We start from the raw sequence: 23,986 nt of genomic DNA on the forward strand, positions 1-23,986 counted from the left end.
ATAAGTATACTGCTCTAGAAAGCATGGAAGCATTTGCACGTGGTCGTGTTTGTATGGGTCTGTTTTTGGATTCTTGATTCTGTTCTGTTGATCTTTGTGTCCGTCCTTCAGCCAGTACCACACATTCTTAATTAGTGTAGTTAAATGATAAATTTTGAGGTCAGGTAGGTTTATTCCTCACATTTTAACTTTTAAAAACATTGTTTTAGCTATTTTAGTTTCTTGGTCTTTCCATATAAAAATTTAAAATAACCTTATTTAATTTTGTGTGTGTTTTAATTTATTTACTTTTTAATATTTTTTTTCACTTCAATAATTTTTGGGGTACAAGTGGTTTGTGTTGTGGTGAAGTCTGAGATTTTGGTGCACCTATCACCCAAGTACTTTACATTTATTTTTAAAAAGTCTTGTTGAGATTTTGACAGGATTACGTTAAATTGGTATATCAATTTGGAGAGAATTGACTATGTTGAGTATTCAATTTATAAAGATCGCCTCTCCATTTATTTGTATTTTCTTTGATTTTTTTTTCAGTCAGCATTTTATAGTTTTCAGCATACTTGTCCTGTATGTATTTTGTTAGATTTATGACTAAGTATTTTTATTTTGTGCAATTTAAATCCATACCAATTGAAATGAGTTCAGTTTTCTACTTAGTGTTGTCTTCATAATTGCTTTATATATAAATGGCCTTTTAAAAAGTATTGATCAATATCAATAGTAGTGTTATTTAATTAGATACGGCTCATATAAAGTCATGCAGCATGAAATCACCATTTAACATTTAACAACAAAATTTAATTCTGAATGGATACTTGAAAGCTAGTCCATTTCTAAAACATACAAACTGGACAGGTTAATAATTGTACTTCTCAATTTTGAGGCTGTCAGTTCTGCTGTTAACTGTTACTTCTTTAAGGTGCTAAAAATGAAATGAACTTTTAATCTGTCAGATTTACGGGTTTTTAGAAACTGAGAAAAGATTATACAAGGGGAAAATAAATTACTAAAATTAATTTAGAGGATAATTTTAAGTTGTTTGCTAAGTCCTAGGATGGTAGAAAGAACACAAAGGTACAGATTCAGGAGATTAAATCAAAATATTCTATAGTAAATTTATAGAGTACATGGTTCTGCTGATTTCAAAAGAAAGATAAAATTTTTGCTTTGTAATTTTTTTCAGTATTTTGTGAACAGAATAATTTGGATTTTAATGTATTTTAAATTCTATATGTGTTTTATATAAAATCTATAAATTTTGCAATACAATTTTTAATTAAAATTTGTAAAGGCATTGTTTTTATTTTCTATTGTATAGTTATAAGCAATTGACTGCACTTTCGGTGGTTACAAATATTGAACCCAATTATGTAATAGAAGTTTGTGTTTTCTAGTCATAAGACTAGGCAAAATTGTAGAAATGAAAGAAAGTATTCATGTCCAGCTAATGATTCAGGCCAATTCTGACATTGATATTGTGTGTAGAAGGCACAAACGTTGGTCTTTGCCCAGTGACTGAAAATGCCAGTCAGATTTCTGTGTGACCTTAAGATAGAAAAGTTTGTTGTCTTAATCAAGTCTAGTTAGGGACTCATTCAAGCAAAGAGGAATTTGGAATAAGTAAAGCTTCTTTTCTAATTTAAGTAATTTTTTTCAAAAATACTTTGTAAAGTGATATAACATGAGGGAAGATCTTCTGAAATATAAATACCTTGGCATTTGGAGTATAAAGAATGGTGGATAGGACATAACTGAGGAGTGTGTAAGTTGGAGTCTCCATCATAAGATCTATACAAGCCATACAGACTTCAGGGATTAAAGTGATTTGGGTCATCTTGTTGCTCTTAAATTTTACATTGTGTATATAGTCTTAATTGCTTGCTCTATTTCTACATTTTAATGTGGTCTGAAACCTTTGACTCACTGTTGCCTAATAAACAAAATATGAGCTTGAGTCTATCAGTCAGAGCCCTTCATACCTCATCCTGAGCCCTACTGCCTTCTACTCCAACTAGACTCCAGGCACTGAATATGTGTGTACACGCACACATGCATACCCTACTCTTTTTTATAGTCAGTGCTTCACTCTGCTTGGAATGCAACTGTGGTTTATTTTTCCGTGTCCAAATCTGCCTGACTTCAAGACAACTCAGTTCCATGAAGATTTCTTGAATCCTAAATCATCTTCAATACACACCCCCACATAGACTTTTACCATTCATTTTGTTTACTTGCTGTCTTTTAGCTTTTATTAGACTTTTGTCCTTTTTCCCCCTTTAAAGACAAAAACATCTTTTTTTCATCTTTGTTTCCACTAAATATTGTTGACACTAATATTATTTATATTCCAATATCATTATCCTAGCTGCTCATATTTTACCATTAAATATTGAGAAGTTCAGAGGTTATTGGGTAACTGTTCAACTATTTAATAGAAAACAGGAAACCTGTTACTGCAGGTCCCAAAGCATAGTATTTCCAGATGAAAAGCATGGATTATTATTTACTTCATTTTATAATTGATAGAAGAAGGGAAAATGTATTGTTTCCTCAACATGGAAGAGGAAAGCTTACAGTAATGCTGATGGTGTCAGTTTTGCCTTACTCCCACAATGTAAAATGTATCATATACTCTGTTCTCCACTTTTGTCCACTTATCTCTTTCTGTCTTTGTATTAATTTAGCTTTGAGATCATTACAGACAGAGGTAGAATTTTGTACGATCTAATAAGGCTGTATAGCAGAAATTGGGCTTATTCATTTTGATTTTGACTTACCTTATCTGTCCTTTACAGTCTCCTTCCCTAACAATAAGGTTGTCAGTACTAAATAATCCAGCATTAATTACCATGAAAAATAGTGATTATGAAAAATGCACAGCATATATGTCACTACTAAATTATTATTAAAGGGCTGAGTAGCAAATAATCTTTTCAGATTTTCTCCCCATTCTTCTCAGAAGTCTATGCTAATGTTTTTAAAACACTTTTAAATATGAAGATGAAAAGACTTTTCATATTAATGTTTAAATATGAAGATGAAAAGTGAACAAAAATATGAAGATGTATTCTTCATATTTAACCTTAAATCTAATGGAAGATCTAGGGAAAGGTGTTTAGTCAATGGGGTGGTTTATGTATACATGAAATCAGGCTTATGCATTGTGAACAGGGATTGTGCCCATTGCTAGTTTTCCATTTGGTTTAAACAATTAAATATTACAGCCAAGTGTGTGATAGAAATAGCTTAAAACCTGATTTCCTTATCCTTTTGGTCTCAGTTGACATGTTCTTAATCAATATAAATGAAAGGTAAAATCTTCACCAACGAAGCAAAGAATCTGGGTGTGATGATCACCATTCACTGCTGGGAAATTAATAATACCATTCACAGCTGTTCAGGTTGACAGTCGTTGAATCCATCAAACAATTCCACTTTAATTTTGTGTTTTGACAAGTTTCATTGACTCAGAAGCACACAGTGAATTACCTGTGTACTTACCTTTCAGTTATATTTACTAGTTTATATTTTACCCTATTTCTTTGTATGTGTATATATGTAGTCTTTTTCTCCTCAAATAAGTTATAGACATCATGGCATGACAATCGTTTTGAAGTATTTAACACATTTTGTAAGCACAATATGGTTATCCCACTTAAGAAATGAAATATTGATGAATTACTGTTATTTAAATATATATCCTATATTCATATTTCTCCAGAAATGAAATATTGATGAATTACTGTTATTTAAATATATATCCTATATTCATATTTCTCCACTTGTCCCAGTAATGTCCTTTATAGCTTTTATTTCTCAGTCCAAGATTCATCCAGGATCACACATGGCATTTAGTTATGTCATTTTAAAATCATTTAATCTAGGGGTTTCTAGCCCACATTTATCTTCATGACATTGACATTTTCAACATTTGAATCAGGTTATTTTGAATTATGCCCCTCAATTTGGATTTACCTGATTCATGATCTTAGTGATCAATCCTTTGTTGTTGTTGTTGTTGTTGTTTAAAGTCTTTTAAGAGGGAAATATTGGAACATGTATACAGAGAAAGCAAAAAAATATACCTAATATCTACATTCCCCAGCTTTATCTGTTATCAGTGCATGGTTAATTTTGTTTCATGTGTAACTCCTCCCATCCTAGATCATTTAGAGTGAAACTCTAGACTTTGTATCATATCCTTTTAGCTGGAAATATTTCTGTATTTAGCTCTAAAAGATAAAGGCTTAAAAAAAAAACATAACCACGATACTATCTTAACAGCATAAGAAACAGCCTTCCTAATAGAAGTGCATGAAGCCACTTACGCAATACGCTTGCAGAACTTGTACCTCATTTTGATTAACTGTCTAGATAGAACTGCCAGTTTACTAAAATTATAGAAATGAAAAGAGGTTAAGCAACACAATCATGATGAAATCGGAAAAATCCAGTGTGAGATCTCTTCATGGGAGAAATAATCTAAAAATAATAAAAGGAAAATGTGAACCTGTTAATTGAAAAAGACTGAAGAGACACACCAAATATAATGTGTAACCTGTAACCTTTTTTTTTTTTTTTTTGGATCCTGATTTGAACAGACTATTTTTAAAAGATAAGAAAGGATAATTTAGGGAATTTGAGTGCTGACTTGCTTTTTTGTGGTATTAGTAAGCAACTATTAAGTTTTTAGGCTATAACAGTGGCATTATAGTTAGTTTTCAAAAGTCCTTACCTGTTAGAGATACATACTGAAATATTTATGTGTTAAAGGATATCTGGGACTTGTTTCAAAATATTGTGGGGAATGGCCCTAAGTTGATCATTGTTGAAACTAGGTGATGGATGTTAGCAGTTCATTAAACTCTTCTGTCTGTCATTGTGTATGTTTGACATTTTACAAATGAAAAGGTTTTCTTAAGATAAGGGCTAGTGGTAAATCTGTTTCAGATATTTGTAATGCATATACCATTGTTGTTGTTACTGATTATTATAAAATTATCCCGAGTGTTAACCTCCTTCAAGATGTGACCACAGAATATTGTGTTCTTTTCTGAATTGTTTGTGAGATTTATTTTTCCATTTTTGTCACTTTTATTTAAGGTAATGAGCATGGTGTCAGGATTTGCACCACTAATTTCTGCAGGTATCTTTTCAGCCACTCTTTCTTCAGCATTAGCATCCCTTGTGAGTGCTCCCAAAATATTTCAGGTAAGTGTTTTTATATTATAAGCTTTATTAAAGGGAGGGTTAAAGTAATACTTCTCAATTTAGAATTGTTGCTATTTTCAAATTATTTGCTTCTGTCAACTATATATATGCACACACATTGAGACATACATATTTAATTGTATTTGTATGAATGATTGTAAATATGTTTATTTATATAAACATTTCTGCATTTGCCTGCTGTCAAGGTATAGTCTTTGAGTTGTCTTTTTAAAAGTGCTGATGGATTTTTGCTTTTTTTGACATATTTAGCATACATTTTCAAGGCGTCTTACTAAGATATAGGAGTGCAATCTAAGACTGCAAATCAGAAGTAGTAAAACATCTTCGTTCCAGTCAGTATGATGTCAACTTAAATATTTTACTTTACAAATATTTAAATATCTAACATGTGCTACACATTGTGTTCATTACTTAAGGGTATAAAGATGAATAGGATACACATTATCTCCTTTTAGTGAACATTAAACAGCTGAATACTGATGGGAAGTACGTTTTATTGCTAAATCAAATAAATGAATGTTGATTCTGCAGTCTTGTTCTTAATGTAGTATTTATAGCCGGTAAGTACTACAAGGTAGAGAATATTATTTAAGGCAGTGTTCAGTTATGTTTTAAGAAAGATAGTTAAGTTTTATAATAAGGATTTTTATCAGCTTTAAGATTTGGGCTTGTTTTTCTTAAAATAGGTCACAACTATATCATATTTATCAAGCTTCCAACTTTGTTTCTACTCGTATGCCTGCTTCTCTGATTTCTTCTTCATGAAATTTAATTTCAACATGGGGATGGGGTAAGGCAGATAGAATTTTCTACCAGTATCCTTCTGGTGTTTGAAATGTTTGAATTTCCTTTACATTTTGTAGGTGAAGCAGTATGTGGAACAGGATAAAAAAGACGACGAGAATTAGAAACTTGAGTCTCATTCCTGATTAACCTATTAGAACTGTCAGCAAATCTGTGTCTAATTTTAATATATTTTATTTTAATGTTTTCTTTCATTAGGCTCTATGTAAGGACAACATCTACCCAGCTTTCCAGATGTTTGCTAAAGGTTATGGGAAAAATAATGAACCTCTTCGTGGCTACATCCTAACATTCTTAATTGCACTTGGATTCATCTTAATCGGTTAGTTATATAAATGGTGTGTTATTGTAGATTTTTGGTGGATATATATTATTCTTGACATTGAATTATTAAATTAGTAACAGTGTTATCTTGTTATACTGTCTATTTGTAATCAAAGAAAGTTTATAAAGTACTGTAACTAATAGCATTCAGTACATATTTGCTGAAATTATTGCCATTACTAAGTCCTCATTAGAGCTAAAGGGAACTCCTATGTTCTTTTTCCTAAAACAAATATGATAATGGCATAAGGAAGAGGATTCTAGTGTCCCTTGTGACATCAATGCCTTTGATGATCTATTTTTTTGGCTCTTTTGCTTCTGATCACAAGTGAGCTCTGATGGGTCTTCCACTGCTAAAGAAGACGTTAGACTTTTTACTTTTTAAAGAATTTTGTCTAACCCCTGAGACTAGTTGACATTAAAAGGCTGATGTGCCACCAAGTGTTGTGGGACTATATGGAAACTAACTTTCATGTGATGCCATTAGATGTGTATTTGGTGTAGCCACTTTTGGAGAACGAGTGGGCAATATCTTGTAAACTTTCCTATGATCCAGCAGTTTTCCTTCTAGCAATATACAATAATGTTTCTAGTATCATTCATTATAGTGAAAAATTAAAGCAACCTAGATCAATAGAAGAATAATACGGAGCTGTAAAAAAAGGAATAAACTTGGTTTTCATATATAATATGGACAAATTTCAAAAGTAGATGTAAAAGATCAGATTGCAAAATTATACATATGCTATACTATTTATATAACTTAAAATACCCAGAACAGTACTATATGATGCATATAGACTATACATGTGTCATAAAACTAATATGACTGGACAGAGTATACCAAGTTTGGAGAAGTGTGAGATAAAGTATAAAGGAGATTTCAATGGTTTGCATAGGACTGGATTTCTGAAAAGTGAAGTGTATGAGGCATATATGGCAAAATGTAAATGTTTATGAAATCTGGATGGTAGTTGTAGGGGTGTTATGTTGTTATCTAAAGATTTGAAATACTTTGTAATTTTAGAAAGGTAAATGTCTAATACATCAATAAATCTTTCCACATGTGTTTCTTTTGCAGCTGAGCTGAATGTTATTGCTCCAATTATCTCAAACTTCTTCCTTGCATCATATGCATTGATCAATTTTTCAGTATTCCATGCATCACTTGCAAAATCTCCAGGTAATTTTACATTTTTTTAAAAAAGTTTGTAAATACTTTTGATTTCAAAGAAAAAATAAAACTTTTACCACATTTTAAAAGATGGTATCTGTGGGATTAGTTCATTAATGCTAAGTCTGCCTTTATAGTTAATTCAAATTAGGTCTTCAAAGATCTCTTTATCAATAAGTTTACTGATAATATTGTTTCTTCAAAGTGTTTGACAGTAAATCTCTAATTCTGATAACACTGAAAAAATGTTACTAATTTTTAAAACTGTTTTTTCATTCTTTAGCTGATGTCTATTTTAGTTCTAGGAACTTTATGATATGGTTTACCTGTATGAAAATGGTTTTAACACAGTGAGTTCTGTAAAATTCTGACATAAGGGGTCTCTATCAACTGAAAATTTATGAGACTTTTCTTGTAAGCTGTTATTACCGTTGCAAATCAGGAAAGGAACTGAAGGAACAAAAGCATTGTTCCTTCTAAAGATTTGAAAGTCTGAGAACAGGGAAGATAAAGTGTGAGAACTTTGGACACAAATATTCTAGCATGAGGTTTTTACTTTAAATATATAAATTTTATTGAAATGATTTTTAAAAATAATTTTGGCTTTGGAACTATCTACCAATGAAAATTTAAAAACATGGTCTTTAACGTTTTCTAAAGTGGGCTTGCTTCATGAATACTTCACTAAATGGGAAGGTACATGTTTCTGTAGTCAGCTTTTAGTTTTTCTAGCAAGTTGATTATTTTTAATGATTTTTATGAACATTTTGTTTGAAATGTTTTATATATTCATTAGATCATACATATGAATCATCCTAGAACCAGAAAATAAAGCCATACTACTAAGGATTCAATTTGAAACCTTTTTTTTTTTTTTTGAGACGGAGTCTCGCTCTGTTGCCAGGCTGGAGTGTAGTGGCGAAATCTCGGCTCGCTGCAGCCTCCACCTCTCAGGTTCAGGCAATTCACCTGCCTCTGCCTCCCAAGTAGCTGGGACTACACCACCATGCCCAGCTAAGTTTTGTATTTTTAGTAGAGACGGGATTTCACCATGTTGGCCAGGATGGTCTCCATCTCTTGACTTTGTGATCCACCCACCTCAGCCTCCCAAAGTGCTGGGATTACAGGCGTGAGCCACCGTGTCCAGCCCTTACTCCTTTCTTTTTAAAACTAATTTTAGTATTCACCTAAGGTAGGATGATTTACATTTTTTTTATAAAGAGTTTATTGAATACAGAACTAGTAAGATACAGTAATGTGGAAATAGGTGTTACCTTTTCATAGCCATCAAGAATTGTCAAATTCAATTGTGATCAATAAAAGTCTTTGACTTTGCTATTCAATACTAGACTTTTAATTAATGCTTAAAGTTCTCTCAGTGTGGCAGCCATAAAGACTGTTATTTTTTGAATACATATGTACCATTGTGTAAAGCAGATGAGATATTTGAGTGACTTTTATTTATTTGTTTGTTATTGTTAGGATGGCGTCCTGCATTCAAATACTACAACATGTGGATATCACTTATTGGAGCAATTCTTTGTTGCATAGTAATGTTTGTCATTAACTGGTGGGCTGCATTGCTAACATATGTGATAGTCCTTGGGCTGTATATTTATGTTACCTACAAAAAACCAGGTCAGTAGCCTTTTTTGTTTGTATCCCAGGCTGGAAACATCTAGAAGTTTTTTGTTATTTTTTCATCTTAAGCATCATCTTTTGTATATTTGAAAGCTACTTTGTATAAAACCTAAGATACTTTATTTCCAAAGTCTTAAAGTATTATATAATTTTCTTCAAATACATGTAGTTGTAATGAAAAAATTACTGAGATTTTTTTATTCTTATCCTTTCCATTCTTACTCATAAGTTAAATTGATCCTATTTGTAGAAAAATAAATTTATATAATTAATATTTTGCTGCACTCAGTATATTTAAAAATTATTTTTGAAAGGATTCAGTTGCAGTATATTAGTTGTATAGCCTAGTAAGCTAGGCTATTTATACATATAACCTACTGTGGTCTTAGAACTATAGTGAGTACCATGGAGTTAACAAAATACTAGAAGACATAGTATCTTTCCCACTAGGTTACTGTGTAGTGGGGGAAATTGGACAAACTTGTTTTACTGAGAAATGATTAATGATTTCTAGTATGTCATATTGATAACAGCTAGGTGTATCTCCATGTAAGATGATGATGCTAGAGTATGTTAGGATTGGTCCCAGTATTTAGCATTGTAACCTGTGACACAAGAGAAACCTGATGAGAAAGGCTTCATTTGGGCTCAATAGAATAGATTAGGAAGAGATTACAAGATTACTTTGAATATACTAGTTTTAAACAGTGAAGACACATTTTGTAATCCAGATATGAATTGATGAGCTTTTAGATTAAAGTGGTAGCTCCAGAAATAAACCATTTTAGAAGCAATTATTTCTCTAACATACCTATTAAGTCTATAAAAAAAGTCTCAAATCATTTGATGTCCAAGTTGTTTTTGCAATAAGAAATAAAATTTTCCTGTTCAAATAATCCAAATACTTAAGTACTATAAATATTTCTTAACAATTAGAAATTTGCTCATTTTCCTTTAGACCTTTGGCTATACAAACAATAATTTTAATGTATTTACTTTATTTGTGAAAATCTCTAGAGTTGTATGCACAGCATGTCTGCAGCCCTATCATCTCCGTTTTTTCTAAATTATACTTTTTCTTTAAATGAATTACAGTTCAGATTACCAGTCTTAATATCTTGCTGTATATGTGAACTATTGAAAGTATAATAGTGTATTTCAGCAATTGACTTTTTAAATGTGAAAGCATGTTTAATTCACTGTGCTTCAGATTGGCTGTTAATTGTTTGTTATTACTGATGTTAATGCTGCATGAACATTATCTTCCCACAGATGTGAATTGGGGATCCTCTACACAAGCCCTGACTTACCTGAGTGCACTGCAGCATTCAATTCGTCTTTCTGGAGTGGAAGACCACGTGAAAAACTTCAGGTAAGTGATAAAGAAGGAAGCATGGAAGCATTTTCTCTTTGCTGGCCAGTCAGTTCTTATTTTTCAGTGACATTTTCATATACATTTGACATTTTTATTTGGACTTGGGCAGTTTAATTATTCAAGAACAAAATTTTACGAAGAGAAAAATTAACATCTACCTTAAAAAATGTTATGAGTGTTTTGGAGGTTTCTCACTTGAAGACTTTTAAATGATAGGTATCATAAAGTCAAAGTTTTATTTTCTCCATGGCCATCAAAGTTACACAACTGTGTAAGTTTGAGATTCATACAGATTTTTTGACATGCCTTATTATAATAAAGAGCATTTATTACTATTTTCCTCAGTAAATGACTTTAAGAATATATTATCCTGGTCAACATGGTGAAACCCCGTCTCTACTAAAAATACAAAAAATTAGCTGGGCATGGTGGCGCGTGCCTGTAATCCCAGCTACTCAGGAGGCTGAGGCAGGAGAATTGCCTGAACCCAGGAGGCGGAGGTTGTGGTGAGCTGAGATTGCGCCATTGCACTCCAGCCTGGGTAACGAGCGAAACTCTGTCTCAAAAAAAAAAAAAAGAATGTATTATCTTTTTGGCTTGGTATGGTGGCTTACACCTATAATTCCAGCACTTTGGGAGGCTGAGGTGGGGGCATTACTTGAGGTCAGGAGTTCGAGACCAGCCTGGCCAACATGGTGAAACCCTGTCTCTACTAAAAATACAAAAATTAGCCGAGCATGGTGGCACATGCCTGTAGTCTCAGCTACTTGGGAGGCTGAGGCAGTAGAATGGCTTGAACTCAGGTGGTGGAGGTTGCAGTGAGCCAAGATCATGCCACTGCACTCCAGCCTGGGTGACAGAGTGAGACTCCATCTCAAAAAACAAAAAAAGAATATATTATATTTCTAATAGTTTATTAATCATCAGTATAAACTTTAGTCATGAATAATCCCTCCTTATTGGTTTCTGCACGATAACACAAACTTTTCCATTTTTGTCCGTAAACCAAAAGGGAAAATAATGTTTTTAAAGAAACCCTGAAAAGTAGGTAAGTGTCAGAAGAGAAGTGCTCTACCAAATCTCTCTCCCAGCAAGAAAAGTCATTGTGTATTTTTTTGTTACTCTTTCGAATTCTCTCCTTCCTTTTTGCTAGAATAAAAAGTTCTCAGAGACCATACACATATGTTCAGCCTTAGGGTAGACAGAAATGGAGAAGGAGGAATGAGAGCCCTGGGGGGAAGACTTTTCATTTCAGTGTATTTTGGATAGTGATGTCAAGGATGACGGAAAATAGAAATTATTCATTTACGTAAAAAGTTGGATCCTAGAACTGAGAGTATGACTAAGAGTTTTATGTTTATTTGTCGTAAATTTAAAAAACCTGTTGCTTTGGCTCGTTGTAGTAATGGCAACATTAAAAAAAAATTATTATTGGGCGTGGTGGCTCATGCCTGAAATCCCATCATTTTGAGAGGCTGAGGCAGGAGGATCACTTGAACCCAGGAGTTGGAGACCAGCAGTTTGAGACCAGGCTAGTCAATGTAATGAGATCTTGTCTTCACCAAAAATGTGAAAAATAGCCAAGTATGGTGGTGCATGCCTGTAGTCAAGAGACTGAGGCTGGAGATTCGCTTGATCCTAGGAAGTCGAGGTTATAGTGAGCCATGATTGCATCACTACATGCTAGCCTATGCAACAGTGAGACCCTGTCTAAAAAATAAAATAAATAAAAATAAAGTATCCCAATTTGGCTTTTTAATTTTTATCAGAATTATATGTGAATATTGTGTAAAAAGGAAAAGCTAGTCTCCAAGGTTTATCATGAAAATCAGTAGTTGCTTGCTCCTCATATCCCTCTTTCTCTTGCAACTACAGGTAACCACTTTATTTACTTCATAAATAGCATGTTTGTCTTGCTGCACAATAGTCCCCTGTTATCCACAGGGGTTATGTTCCAAGACCCTCAGTAGATAACTGGAACTACAGAGAGTACTGAACTTGATCAGAACACCTTTTTGTTGTTTTTGCTCATGTCTTCTACCTGTGAAGTTAGTGTCTTTTTCATCTTAACTAAGCCTTTATCACACATTACAGCTGTAACTTTTACAGTTTGAAGTGCAACAGCGAAACTAGCTGAATTTCTTTTTCCTTCCTTATAATTTCACAGATAGAAGATTCATTTTCTTTCTGTAGATTTTAGTAACCTCTGCATGTGATTTTTTTTTTTCTTTCCAATTTAAGACCTTTCACCTTTTCACTTAAAGGAAGCATTTTACGGTTTTTCTTGGCATATTCAAATTGCCAGCATCACTACCCTTGTTCTTTGAGGTTACCGTGAAGTAAAATAAGAGTTGCTTCAACACGGGCACTGCGATACGCAGCAGTCGACCTGATAACCGGGACAGCTATTGAGCAGGCAGTGTCTGTAGCACGAAGATGCTGGATAAAGGGAGAATTTATGTACCAGGCCGGATGGAGCCAGATGTTGAGAAATTTCACCACACTACTCAGAATGATGTATAATTTAAAACTTATGAATTGTTTATTTATGGAATGTTCTGTATTCTGAAACAATGGAAAACAAAGCTGCAGATAATCAGGGACTGTTAATTTTTTATTTTTAATTTTGATCATCATCTATTGATGTCTTTCATCTACATATGCCTATCATATCCATGCATTTTTACCTTTATACCCCATTCTCCCAATACATTTTATATTATGATTTTGATGAGATCATGTTTGGTATTTATATTTTTATGACTTTAAACATGCTGTGCAGCTGAGCCATATAGTAAATTATTGTTTTTTCTTTACTACATATCTTTCTTGTTTTCCCTGAAACGAATATTTTTTTTTCTTACTTAACTGTATTTAACCTTCACCAAACTTGGCCAAAAGATTTTTGTTTTCTTCACCTTGTAGTTTCTTACTGTTTCCTGTTTTTTTAATTTGGGTTTTTGGATTTTGCCTTGTCTGAAATGAAGTATCTTTAATACTTGGCAAGGGAAGTTCAGCATTGGTGAGTGGACCTTGTCAATGGAAGACCTTAATGTAGATTAATGTGGCTTTGCTGGTTCTTTGAGGAATGTAAAATATCTTAAAAGCTTTCTTTTTGATCTGATTAGATTTTCCAAAAAAGATTCTTTTAATCTTCTGCTTGTAGGTAGAGAGTTCTGGGAGCCAAGTGGGGAAGGAGCTTGAAGGTTTCAGAGTTCAGTATATACTTGTTCTTTAAACTCTCCTGTCAAAAGTAGCTTACTTCTGCCCCCAGCTGTTGCTGGTCACTCCCAGACCAGGGACTCTTTCCAGCAAATAAGCCCCAGCTTAGTAGGGTTGGGGAGGTATAGGAACAGTGGCCTATCACAGTTATGGAAATGATTTAGATCCATCTAGTAACTTCTTGTGTAAACTTTTATTTTAACACACTGTTGCTGCCACCTCCAGAATGCCTACTGCTCCTAACTCCTAGGTGATTTTTAGATGTAAAATCGGGTAGTTTCGTAGCTTTTTCATGCACTTTTCAGATTTCACTTTTTCCTGATTTTTCAAATCCTTTACTTTTCTTCCAGTTCCTTTCTAGCTTTTGATACTTCAATGCTATTTTACTCTAGATATTTTTGTGGTTTGTGCCTTTAAAAAAATCTCTTTATGTCATGGAGAGTTTTGAGAAAGAAGTTAAAAGCAAGACAGATATTGACTCTGCTGTTGTTACTCAAAGTCATCCCTAATAGATTTTGTACTGTACCATTTTTGGCGTGATAACACTGTACCAATTTATATCTTTGTGGTTTATTATTTAGTAAAGGTAGGGGACACAGGTTAATTTCTCATAGTAACAGATTCTGTTAGTTAAGATATAGGTTTAACTACTATAACAGAAAGACTGAAAAATACAGTGGCTCAAATAAGAAAGGCATTAGTGTCACATGGTAGTCCAGAAGTAGATAAATGGTTCATGGCAGGTAAGCAGATTTGCCGCACTTTGGTCACTCAGGACCCACATTCCTTATCAGTCTGCCATTTCTAGCTGTTTTTGTCCATGTGGTCAAAGTCATTACCGCATCTATAGGCTGGCTTTCTGGAAAGGGGGAAGGATGTATGGAGGCAGCACAGCTGCCTTTTTTAAAGGACATGCCCTGGAAATAGGAACATCTTACGAGCTATACGTTAGTCATTGGGCCACATTTAGCTCCTAGGAAGGCTAGGAAAGGTACTCTCTGGCTAAGGACTCATGCAACTTGCTAAAGCTCAGAAAGTCTGGGGCATGATTTCATGTTGATTGCCTCAAAGCAACTCTCCCAGACAGTTGCTTTTCCAGCTCGTTTGCTAAAATTCTAAATAACATGGTATTTTTTGAAAAGTCGTTATTTAGGTTTTTATGCTCATTTTAAGGACTCGTCTAAAAGTTAATGTTTAAGTCAGAAATTGTAGTCTGCAATTCACTTTCTGTTGAAGTTTATTTTGATTATATAAATCCTTGTCTTAAAGAATTTTTGCCAACCTACTTGGACCTATCAAATGGAGACCTGTCTTATTTTTTTCATTAAACATCATTGATTTCCACTTCTAGTCAGTGGAAATCAAGAGTTTCAAATATATGAAAGATATGCCACTGTCTCATGTTTGTAAAGGCAATTGAATTCAATTTTAGCTTTTGTCATTGTTAACTGGAATTAAAAATTTTAGTTCGAATAGAAATCGTTTTTTCACCATAGATGATTTTACTCATGTGACAATGGTCATTAATGTTAAGCTAGATTAAAGAGGACTGATATCATGAAGTAGAAGTAATTATGAAGTAATCAAGCCAAGAAGGAAAGTGACCTGTTTCGTATGTGAAGGCAAAGCTGTGCTCTCAGGAAGTTTCACAAACTGTGAAATATAGAATATTTCTTATCTTCAAAAAAATTGTTGTATTTTTTTTTTCTTTTCTTTTTTTTTAGAGACAGGGTTTCACCATATTGGCTAGGCTGGTCTCAAACTCCTAACTTTGTGATCTGCCTGCCTTGGCCTCCTAAAGTGCTGGAATTAGAGGCGTGAGCCACTGCACCTGACCTACATATATATATATATATATTTAACTAGCATGGTAATTTCTTTCTGTAATACCTACCAGAATCTTGATGTATAATATTACCTATTATTTTGGAGGGACATTTGACATGATGTTTGTTCCAAGATTTTGTTTCTGTATTTCTCATGTACCAAGAAAGCCTGGTTAAAAATCATTTGAGAATTCTGTGGCCTGTATCTTAAAGACAGTTGTATACAGAAAGCTGCTTAGAGAAACAACTTAAAATCATGTTCTTGTTGCCAGAATCACAAATTTATCTAATTTTGTTTGTCTTTTACCTTAAATTAGGCCACAATGTCTTGTTATGACAGGTGCTCCAAACTCACGTCCAGCTTTACTTCATCTTGTTCATGATTTCACAAAAAATGTTGGTTTAATGATCTGTGGCCATGTACATATGGTAAGTATCAATTTTGTTTTCTTTTTCAAATTTTTTAAAGTTTTATTTTAGGTTCAGGGGTACATGTGCAGGTTTGTTATATAGCTAAATTGTGTGTCACAGGAGTTCGGTGTACAGACTGTTTTTCACCCAGGTAATCAGCATAGTACCTGATAGGTAGTTTTTCGATCCTCACCCTCCTCCTGCCCAGTAGTCTCAAGTAGGCCCCAGTGTCTGTTGTTCCCTTTTTTATATCCATATGTACTTAATGTTTAGCTCCCACTTATAAGTGCAAACAGGTGGTATTTTGTTTTGTGTTCTTGTGCTAGTTCACTTAGGATAATACCTTCTAGCTCGAACCATGTTTCTGCAAAGGATGTAATCTCATTCTCTTTTATGGTTGCATAATATTCAATGGTATTACATGTATCACATTTTTTTTTTCCAGTCTACGATTGATGGGCATTTAGGTTGATTCCATGTCTTTGGTACTGTGAATAGTGCTGCAATGAACACATACATGCATGTGTCTTTATGGTAGAACAATTTATGTTCCTTTGGATATATACCCACTAATGGGATTGCTGGGTCAAATGATAGTTCTGCTTTGAGTTCTTTGAAAAAGCGGAACTGCTTTCCACAGTAATTTACATTCCAACCAGCAGTGTATAAGTGTTTTCTTTTCTCTGCAACCTCACCAGCATCTGTTGTTGTTGTTGTTTTGACTTTTTAATAATTGCCATTCTGACAGGTGTGAAATAATTTTTTATAATAAAACTTTTTTTAGTCTGTATATAATTTGTAATTTATAGGGCTTTCTAGATTGGAAATAATTTGACAAGCAAATCTTTTTTTTTTTTTCAGGTATTTGTTTTCTTCAAAATATTTGTGCCCCTAAATGGGCTCAAAGTAGTATTTTTTTAAAAATATTATATTTTGAGCTCACATTGTTTTTCTTATTCATTATGAGTAGATTTTAACAAGCTGTATTGTCATTGTAGAGCGATTTGGCTTTTTGATACCTATGGAGTCAAAATTCACTATGTTATTTTTCTCATTAATATATCTGAAACTGGACCCCTTCCTTAAGCGCTCCATATTTTTAGGTCTCAGAAATAATGTCACACATCTGCAACCATTTGATCTTTGACAAACCTGACAAAAACAAGCAATGGGGAAAGGTTTCCCTATTTAATAAATGGTGTTGGGAAAACTGGCTAGTCATATGCAGAAAACTGAAACGATCCCTATCTTACACCTTATACAAAAATTAACTCAAGATGGATTAAAGACTTAAGTGTAAGACCTAAAACTATAAAAACCCTAGAAGAAAATCTAGGCAATACCATTCAGGACATAGGCATGGGCAAAGACTTCATAAGTAAATACCAAAAGCAATGGCAACAAAAGCCAAAATTGACAAATGGGATGTAATTAAACTAAAGAGCTTCTGCACAGCAAAAGAAACTATCATCAGAGTAAACAGGCAAATTACAGAATGGGAGAAAATTTTCGCAAGCTATCCATCTGACAAAGGGCTAATATCCGTAATCTATAACTTATATCTGAAGCTGGACCCCTTCCTTATACCTTATACAAATTTACTTAAACAAATTTACATGAAAAAAAAAACCCTTCAAAAGTAAATGAAGGATATGAACAGACACTTAACAAAAGAAGACATGTATGTGACCAACAAACATGAAAAAAAGCTCATCATCACTGGTTGTTAGAGAAATTCAAATCAAAACCACAATGAGATACCATCTCATGCCAGTTAGAATGGCAGTCATTAAAAAGTCAGGAAACAACAGATGCTGGAGAGGATATGGAGAAATAACGCTTTTACACTGTTGGTGGGAGTGTAAGTTCAACCATAGTGGAAGACAAATGTGGCCATTCCTCAAGGATCTAGAACCAGAAATACCATTTGACCCAGTAATCCTATTACTGGGTATATACCCAAAGAATTATAAATCATTCTAATCATTCGACTGTAAAGACATATGCACATGTATGTTTATTGTGGCACTGTTCACAGTAGCAAAGACTTGGAACCAACCCAAATGTCCATCAGTGATAGACTGGATAAAGAAAATGTGACACACACACACCATGAAATACTGTGCAGCCATGAAAAAGTGTGAGTTCATGTCCTTTGCAGGAACATGGATGAAGTTGGAAACCATCATTCTCAGCAAACTAACGCAAGAACAGAAAACCAAACACTGCATGTTCTCACTCATAAGTGGGAGTAACAGTGAGAACCCATGGACACAAGGAGGGAAACATCACACATTAGGGCCTCTCAAGAGGGTAAGGGGCTAGAAAGGGAAATTAAGAGAAATACCTAATGTAGATGACGGATTGATGGGTGCAGCAAACCGCCATGCACCATATATAACAAAGCTGCACATTCTGAACATGTATCCCAGAACTTACAGTATAATAATAATTAAAAATGTATATATACACACACACGCACATATATAGAAATATAGAAATATATGTGCATGTGTGTGTATATATATTTAGAGAGAGAGAGATTTTCAAAGCATGAACCTTAGGAAAAGAAAAAAAAAGAGGGAGAGAGCCCCAAGAACACTTGGGAACATTTACTTATCAGAAAAAAATGGGGTTTGGAAGAAATAGGCAAATTGTAATAAATATCTCTAGGGGGATGTAATATCCCAGGTATGTAAGAATAGCAAAGTGAATGCTGAATTTCTAAGTTGAAACACTTAGTTGCCGGTTGTTTTTTGTTTTAATCAGAAGAAAACTTAAAAATATTAAACTTTATAAATTTGAATATAGTTTTTAGTTTTTTGGCATTGTGGCTATTGAGAACAGACTGGATGATGACTTACCTGTGCTGCATAAGAAATAGGGGTATTTATTTGTCAGAGTAGCTTCTCTCCAAAGTTCCATTGTTCATTCTGCTTAGCCTTGGTTCTAGAAGTGTATGTTGTATACCTCATATCTCATCCACAGCTAAAGTTTTTCTGCTTGTATAATGGCAAAGTCAAGATGTGTGTGTGTGCGTGTGCGTGTATGTGCATGTGCGTGTGTGTGTGTGTGTGTGTGTGTGTGTGTGTGTGTATTTTGGAACACTGACCCCACTTGGGACTTGTGGAGTTTTCTAGTTTGTCTCTGAGCTGATCAGCTAAATCAGGGCTTGAGCATAAGACATTACAAATGGGACAGTTTCCCTACTACAAAAGGTGAATTATATTTTTACTTATTTACATTTAGGGTGTGTACTTTTAAGCTTATTTTTAGATTTTTGTTTTATATGTTTGTGTATAACACATTTTATGTGTGGCTTGCAAGGATCAAAATAGAGTTATGAGTTAACAAAGCTCATATCTTTCCTCCTGTTATTTCATCCTTTAACAGAATTTTGAATAAAAATACATTAGTATTATATAGCTCACTTTGATTTTCAGTAATATTCTCAAGTTAGAATTAATTCAGACTTTTGGGAGTAACAAAAACAAACTAGGGAAACTTTCTGTAGAAAAATAGAAGGTGGTTATTTTGCTCTGTATAATCTCTCCATTTTTGATAGCTTTCAGCCTCTTTCATTTACTTAGAATGGAAACTTTTAATTTTTTTTAATTAAAAAAAAATTTTTTTGAGATAGATTCTTGTTCTGTTGTTGCCCAGGCTAGAGTGCTGTGGCATGACCTCGACTCACTGAAACCTCCACCTCCCAGGTTGGAGCGGTTTTCCTGCTTCAGACTCCTGAGTAGCTGGGATTACAGAGCCTGCTACCATGCCTGACTAATCTTTGTATTTTTAGTACAGACAGAGTTTCACCATCTTGGCCATATTGGTCTCGAGCTCCTAACCTTGTCGTCCACCCTCCTCGGCCTCCCAAAGTGCTAGGATTACAGGCGTGAGCCACCACGCCCGGCCTTAACTTATTTTTAAGTCTGTGTTTCTTCTCTTTTCCTTTCTACTGGCACCCCTGTGCCTTAACTATTCCATCAACTTTACCTTTTTGTAATCTTATGTATTAAAAAGACTACATGAAAATGAAATGCTAATATTATACTTGTTCCGCCCCTACATTTAGTCACCTGTTTCAAGCCAGTGTAACAGGATGAATGGTTTGTATAAATGTGAAGTAGATGACCCTTTAATTAAATATATTATTAATATTTTTATTCAAAGGGTCCTCGAAGACAAGCCATGAAAGAAATGTCCATTGATCAAGCCAAATACCAGCGATGGCTTATTAAGAACAAAATGAAGGCATTTTATGCTCCAGTACATGCAGATGACTTGAGAGAAGGTGCACAGTATTTGATGCAGGTAACTTTGTTAATGCTTTTCGAATGCTGCCTACATTTTAAATTTGTATAAGCTTTTTAAAAACTTTTTAATTCTAGATTTCTAGATTTTATTCTTCATACTAATACAAATGGTAAATCTTCTGTTATGTCTTTATTAAAGTAAACTACTTTGGGTCACCTGGCTAGTTCAGTTAGTAGAGCATGAGACACTGAAAGTAAACTACTAAGATTTGTATAATTCAGAGCTAAAGGGACTGTAGAAATGTTGTGTTGTTATATGTTAACTGTAATTGTGGAGCTATTTTGTTAAAGTAGAGGTGGATGGCTTAGAAAATTGTCTTCTTATTCCTTCCTGTTGAGTGTTTCTTAGACTTGATAAGCACAGGGTTAAGAACACCAAGGCAATCTAGGAAGAAGGGACAGGGATAGGCTTGCTTTGTAGGAAAGAAAGCCCTGTCAAGAAACTATAGTAATTAAGACATTGTGGTGTTGAGTATAGCAGTAGACAATTAGATGAATGTTACAAAACAGAAGAAATAAAGCCACTCATAGGAGAAACTTAACATACATGACAGAGGTGCTATTGAAAGCCTGGGGCACAATAATTCATTATTTACATGAATAAAATACTAGATCCTTATAAAAACCACACAAAACACATTTCCAGATGGATTAAACATCTGAATTTAAAAGGCAAATTTGTTTTATTTTTAGAAAAAAAAATCTAAAATAATTGTATGTCCTTGAGCTTGGGAAGAATGAGGCACCAAAAGTTAAGTTCAGTAGTTTTGCAGTTTAAAATTTTGAGATTCTAAAGAAAACATGAAAACAAGAAAAGGAAGCATAGACCAAGGGAATATAGTGATCCTGACATGTAATCAACAAAAGGTATGGTCCAGAATGCAGATAGAAATACTATGTCAGTAGAAGAAAAAAAGCAAAATATATGAACAGAGAGGAAAAATAAATAACAGAAATAAAAATTAAAAGCACAGTATACTTTTATTCAATATCCATTAGACTGACCCAAAATTAAGTCTGCCAATACAGTGTGTTAGAAATGGCATAGAGCAAGCTGGTCCAACCTGCAGACCACATGTGGCCCAGGATGGCTTTGAATGTGGCCTAACACAAATTTGTAAATTTTCTTAAAACATTATGAGGTATTTTTGTGATTTTTTTTTCTTTAAGCTCATCAACTGTCATTAGTGTTAGTGTACTCTGTGTGTGGCCCAAGACAATTCTTCCAATGTGGCCCAGAGAAGCCAAAATATTGGATACCCCTGACAGAGCAATTGGAAATCTTTGAACTGCTGTGGTAATGTAGTTTAGACAACAACGTTGTCCAAAATAGGAAAACAACCTGGTAAAATGTCCTGCAAATTTGGGTTGAATATCCTAGGACATTCCATTCTTAGGTGTACATCTCACAGAAACTTTTGCACACATGTGAAGAAGGCTATATGAAACTTCAGGCTGGGCGCAGTGGTTCACTTCTGTAATCCCAGCACTTTGGGAGGCTGAGACAGGTGGATTACCTGAGGTCAGGAGTTCAAGACCAGCCTGGCCAACATTGTGAAACCCCGTCTCTACTAAAAATACAAAAGTTAGCTGGGTGTGGTGGCACACACCTGTAATCCCAGCTACCTGGGAGGCTGAGGCAGGAGAATTGCTTGAACCTGGGAGGCACAGGTTGCAGTGAGCCGAGATTGTGCCATTGCACTCCAGTCTGGGTGAGAGACCGAGAACACATCTTAAAAACAACAACAACAAAAAAAAAAACCCTTCATGGCAACATCATTTGTAATAGTGAAAGAGTCGGAAGTAACAACCATCAATCACAGAAATGAAAATAATACAAATGTGTGGTAGAATTCTATACAGTGGTGAAAGGAGCTATATATATATCAACATGGATACACCTCAAAAACAGTGCTTAGGAAAAATAGCAAGTTTTAAAAAGTATATGAACAATATGAAAATTTAAATTTTTTTAAAATTAGTAAATTTTATATGTATGTATTCTTAAGTACGAGAATACATAGAAAAAATACAAAGAGAACATGAAGATACATTGGAGGCTTTACTGTGTTTCTGATGTTTTTTAACTGGGTGGTGAATGAATGTTTATTACTTTATACTTTATTCCTTTTTGTATGTGAAATATTGAAATACTTTAGGTAGAATGCTACACTGGGTCATGTGGTTATTTCTGGTAGGTAAATCTTGCTGCTTTTGTATAATTTATAGAAACATTCTGATAACCACTTTATATAAGCAATAAATTTTAGGAAGGAAATGAATGAAAAGTTTTTCTTAGAGCAGTGGGTGTTAAACTTCAGCATGCGTCAGAATCACCTAGTAGACTTGTTAAAACACAGATTGTTAGACCCCAGCCAAGAATGAATCAGATTTGGGGTGAGGGCCCAGAGTTTGCACTTCAGCAGAGTTTGAGGTGATGCTGCTGAGCCAGTTCAGGGACTATTCTTGAAGAATCACTGCCATAGAAGGTCTCTGTGGTATAAATGATTCTTTTGTAAATTTGGCAGGAGTTAGAATTCATCCTCCTAATTACTCTCATCCACCTAATATATTCACCACAGTAGACCATGGCAATTGTATCAATGTGTGGCAAAGTTTTACGATAAATAGAAGAGTATTGTTTTGAGAAAGATACTTGGGAGACTGACTTTCTAGCAGAACTGTCTGAGGAACTGTATGAAATATGATTACAGATAGGTGCCAGTTGTCTCTGTAGAACTAATAACTGAAATTTTTAGTGTAAGTTGCCACTGAGAGTATTTTTCTTCCCTTTCTACGTTTTGGAAACCTGTTACACAAAGTATCAAATGGTTTTTAGTTGTTTATTACCTTTGTCAAAAGAATTTTATACATTAATTTGTTTCTACAGTGACTTTGTATATAGTTGTAGAGATGCTGTTTTTAGATGTTATTTGTTTTACTAGACTTACCCTCAGTTTTTCTCTGTCCCCTCCTCTGTTTAGTTACTAATTATAATCATAAGCATCTGTTTATCATTAAACTAGCTTTAAGTATCCGGCTTTCACAAGGGTTTCACTCTGTCTCCCAGCCTGGAGTACAATAGCTGTAGCTGACTGCAGCCTCGACCTTCAAGGCTCAAGTGATCCTCCCACCTCAGCCTCCTGAGTAGCTGGGACCATAGGCATGCACTACCATTCCTGGCTAGTTTTTGTATTTTTGTAGAGACGGGGTTTCACTATGTCAGTCAGGCTGGTCTTGAACTCTAAGCTTGAGCAATCCTCCTGTCTCAGCCTCTCAAAGTGCTGGTATTGGCTGGGCATGGTGGCTCACGCCTGTAATCCAAGCACTTTGGAGGCCAAGGTGGGCGGATCACCTGAGGTCGGGAGTTCAAGACCAGCCTGACCAACATGGTGAAACCCCGTCTTTCAAAAAAAAAGTGCTGGTATTATAGGCATGAGCGTCCATGCCCAGCCTAAGACTTCACTATTTTAAAAAGAGACAATCTTATCACTAAATAGCTTGCTTAAAGACCTCTTTAAGAAAAGGACATTAGCATTGTTAATATTCTTGTTTTGTATATTTGTATTTTCCTTTTCCCTCTTAATATTTTATAAGGCAATAGCCCCCTCATTGTCAACTCAGTTTTAAACCTTCATTTTTAAATAGCAAAACTAAATGT

General features: G+C 34.2%; 1 protein-coding gene across 2 annotated transcripts in view; it reads left to right on the forward strand.

The window, feature by feature from the left end:
- Nucleotides 1-23,986, forward strand: part of SLC12A2 (solute carrier family 12 member 2) — a 106,544-nt gene that overhangs the window by 56,971 nt on the left and 25,587 nt on the right. For both annotated transcript variants that reach the window (XM_012447974.2, XM_012447980.2), the window contains exons 11-17: nt 5,104-5,211; nt 6,235-6,358; nt 7,442-7,543; nt 9,017-9,172; nt 10,448-10,547; nt 15,916-16,027; nt 20,183-20,323. In XM_012447974.2, coding sequence (XP_012303397.2) covers nt 5,104-5,211; nt 6,235-6,358; nt 7,442-7,543; nt 9,017-9,172; nt 10,448-10,547; nt 15,916-16,027; nt 20,183-20,323 — 843 coding nt within the window. The remainder of the gene's footprint in view (nt 1-5,103; nt 5,212-6,234; nt 6,359-7,441; nt 7,544-9,016; nt 9,173-10,447; nt 10,548-15,915; nt 16,028-20,182; nt 20,324-23,986) is intronic.

The sequence above is a fragment of the Aotus nancymaae genome, unplaced genomic scaffold (assembly GCF_030222135.1).
Source record: "Aotus nancymaae isolate 86718 unplaced genomic scaffold, 86718_ANA_hifiasm-v0.15.2.pri h1tg000064l_1, whole genome shotgun sequence".
NCBI lineage: Eukaryota > Metazoa > Chordata > Mammalia > Primates > Aotidae > Aotus > Aotus nancymaae.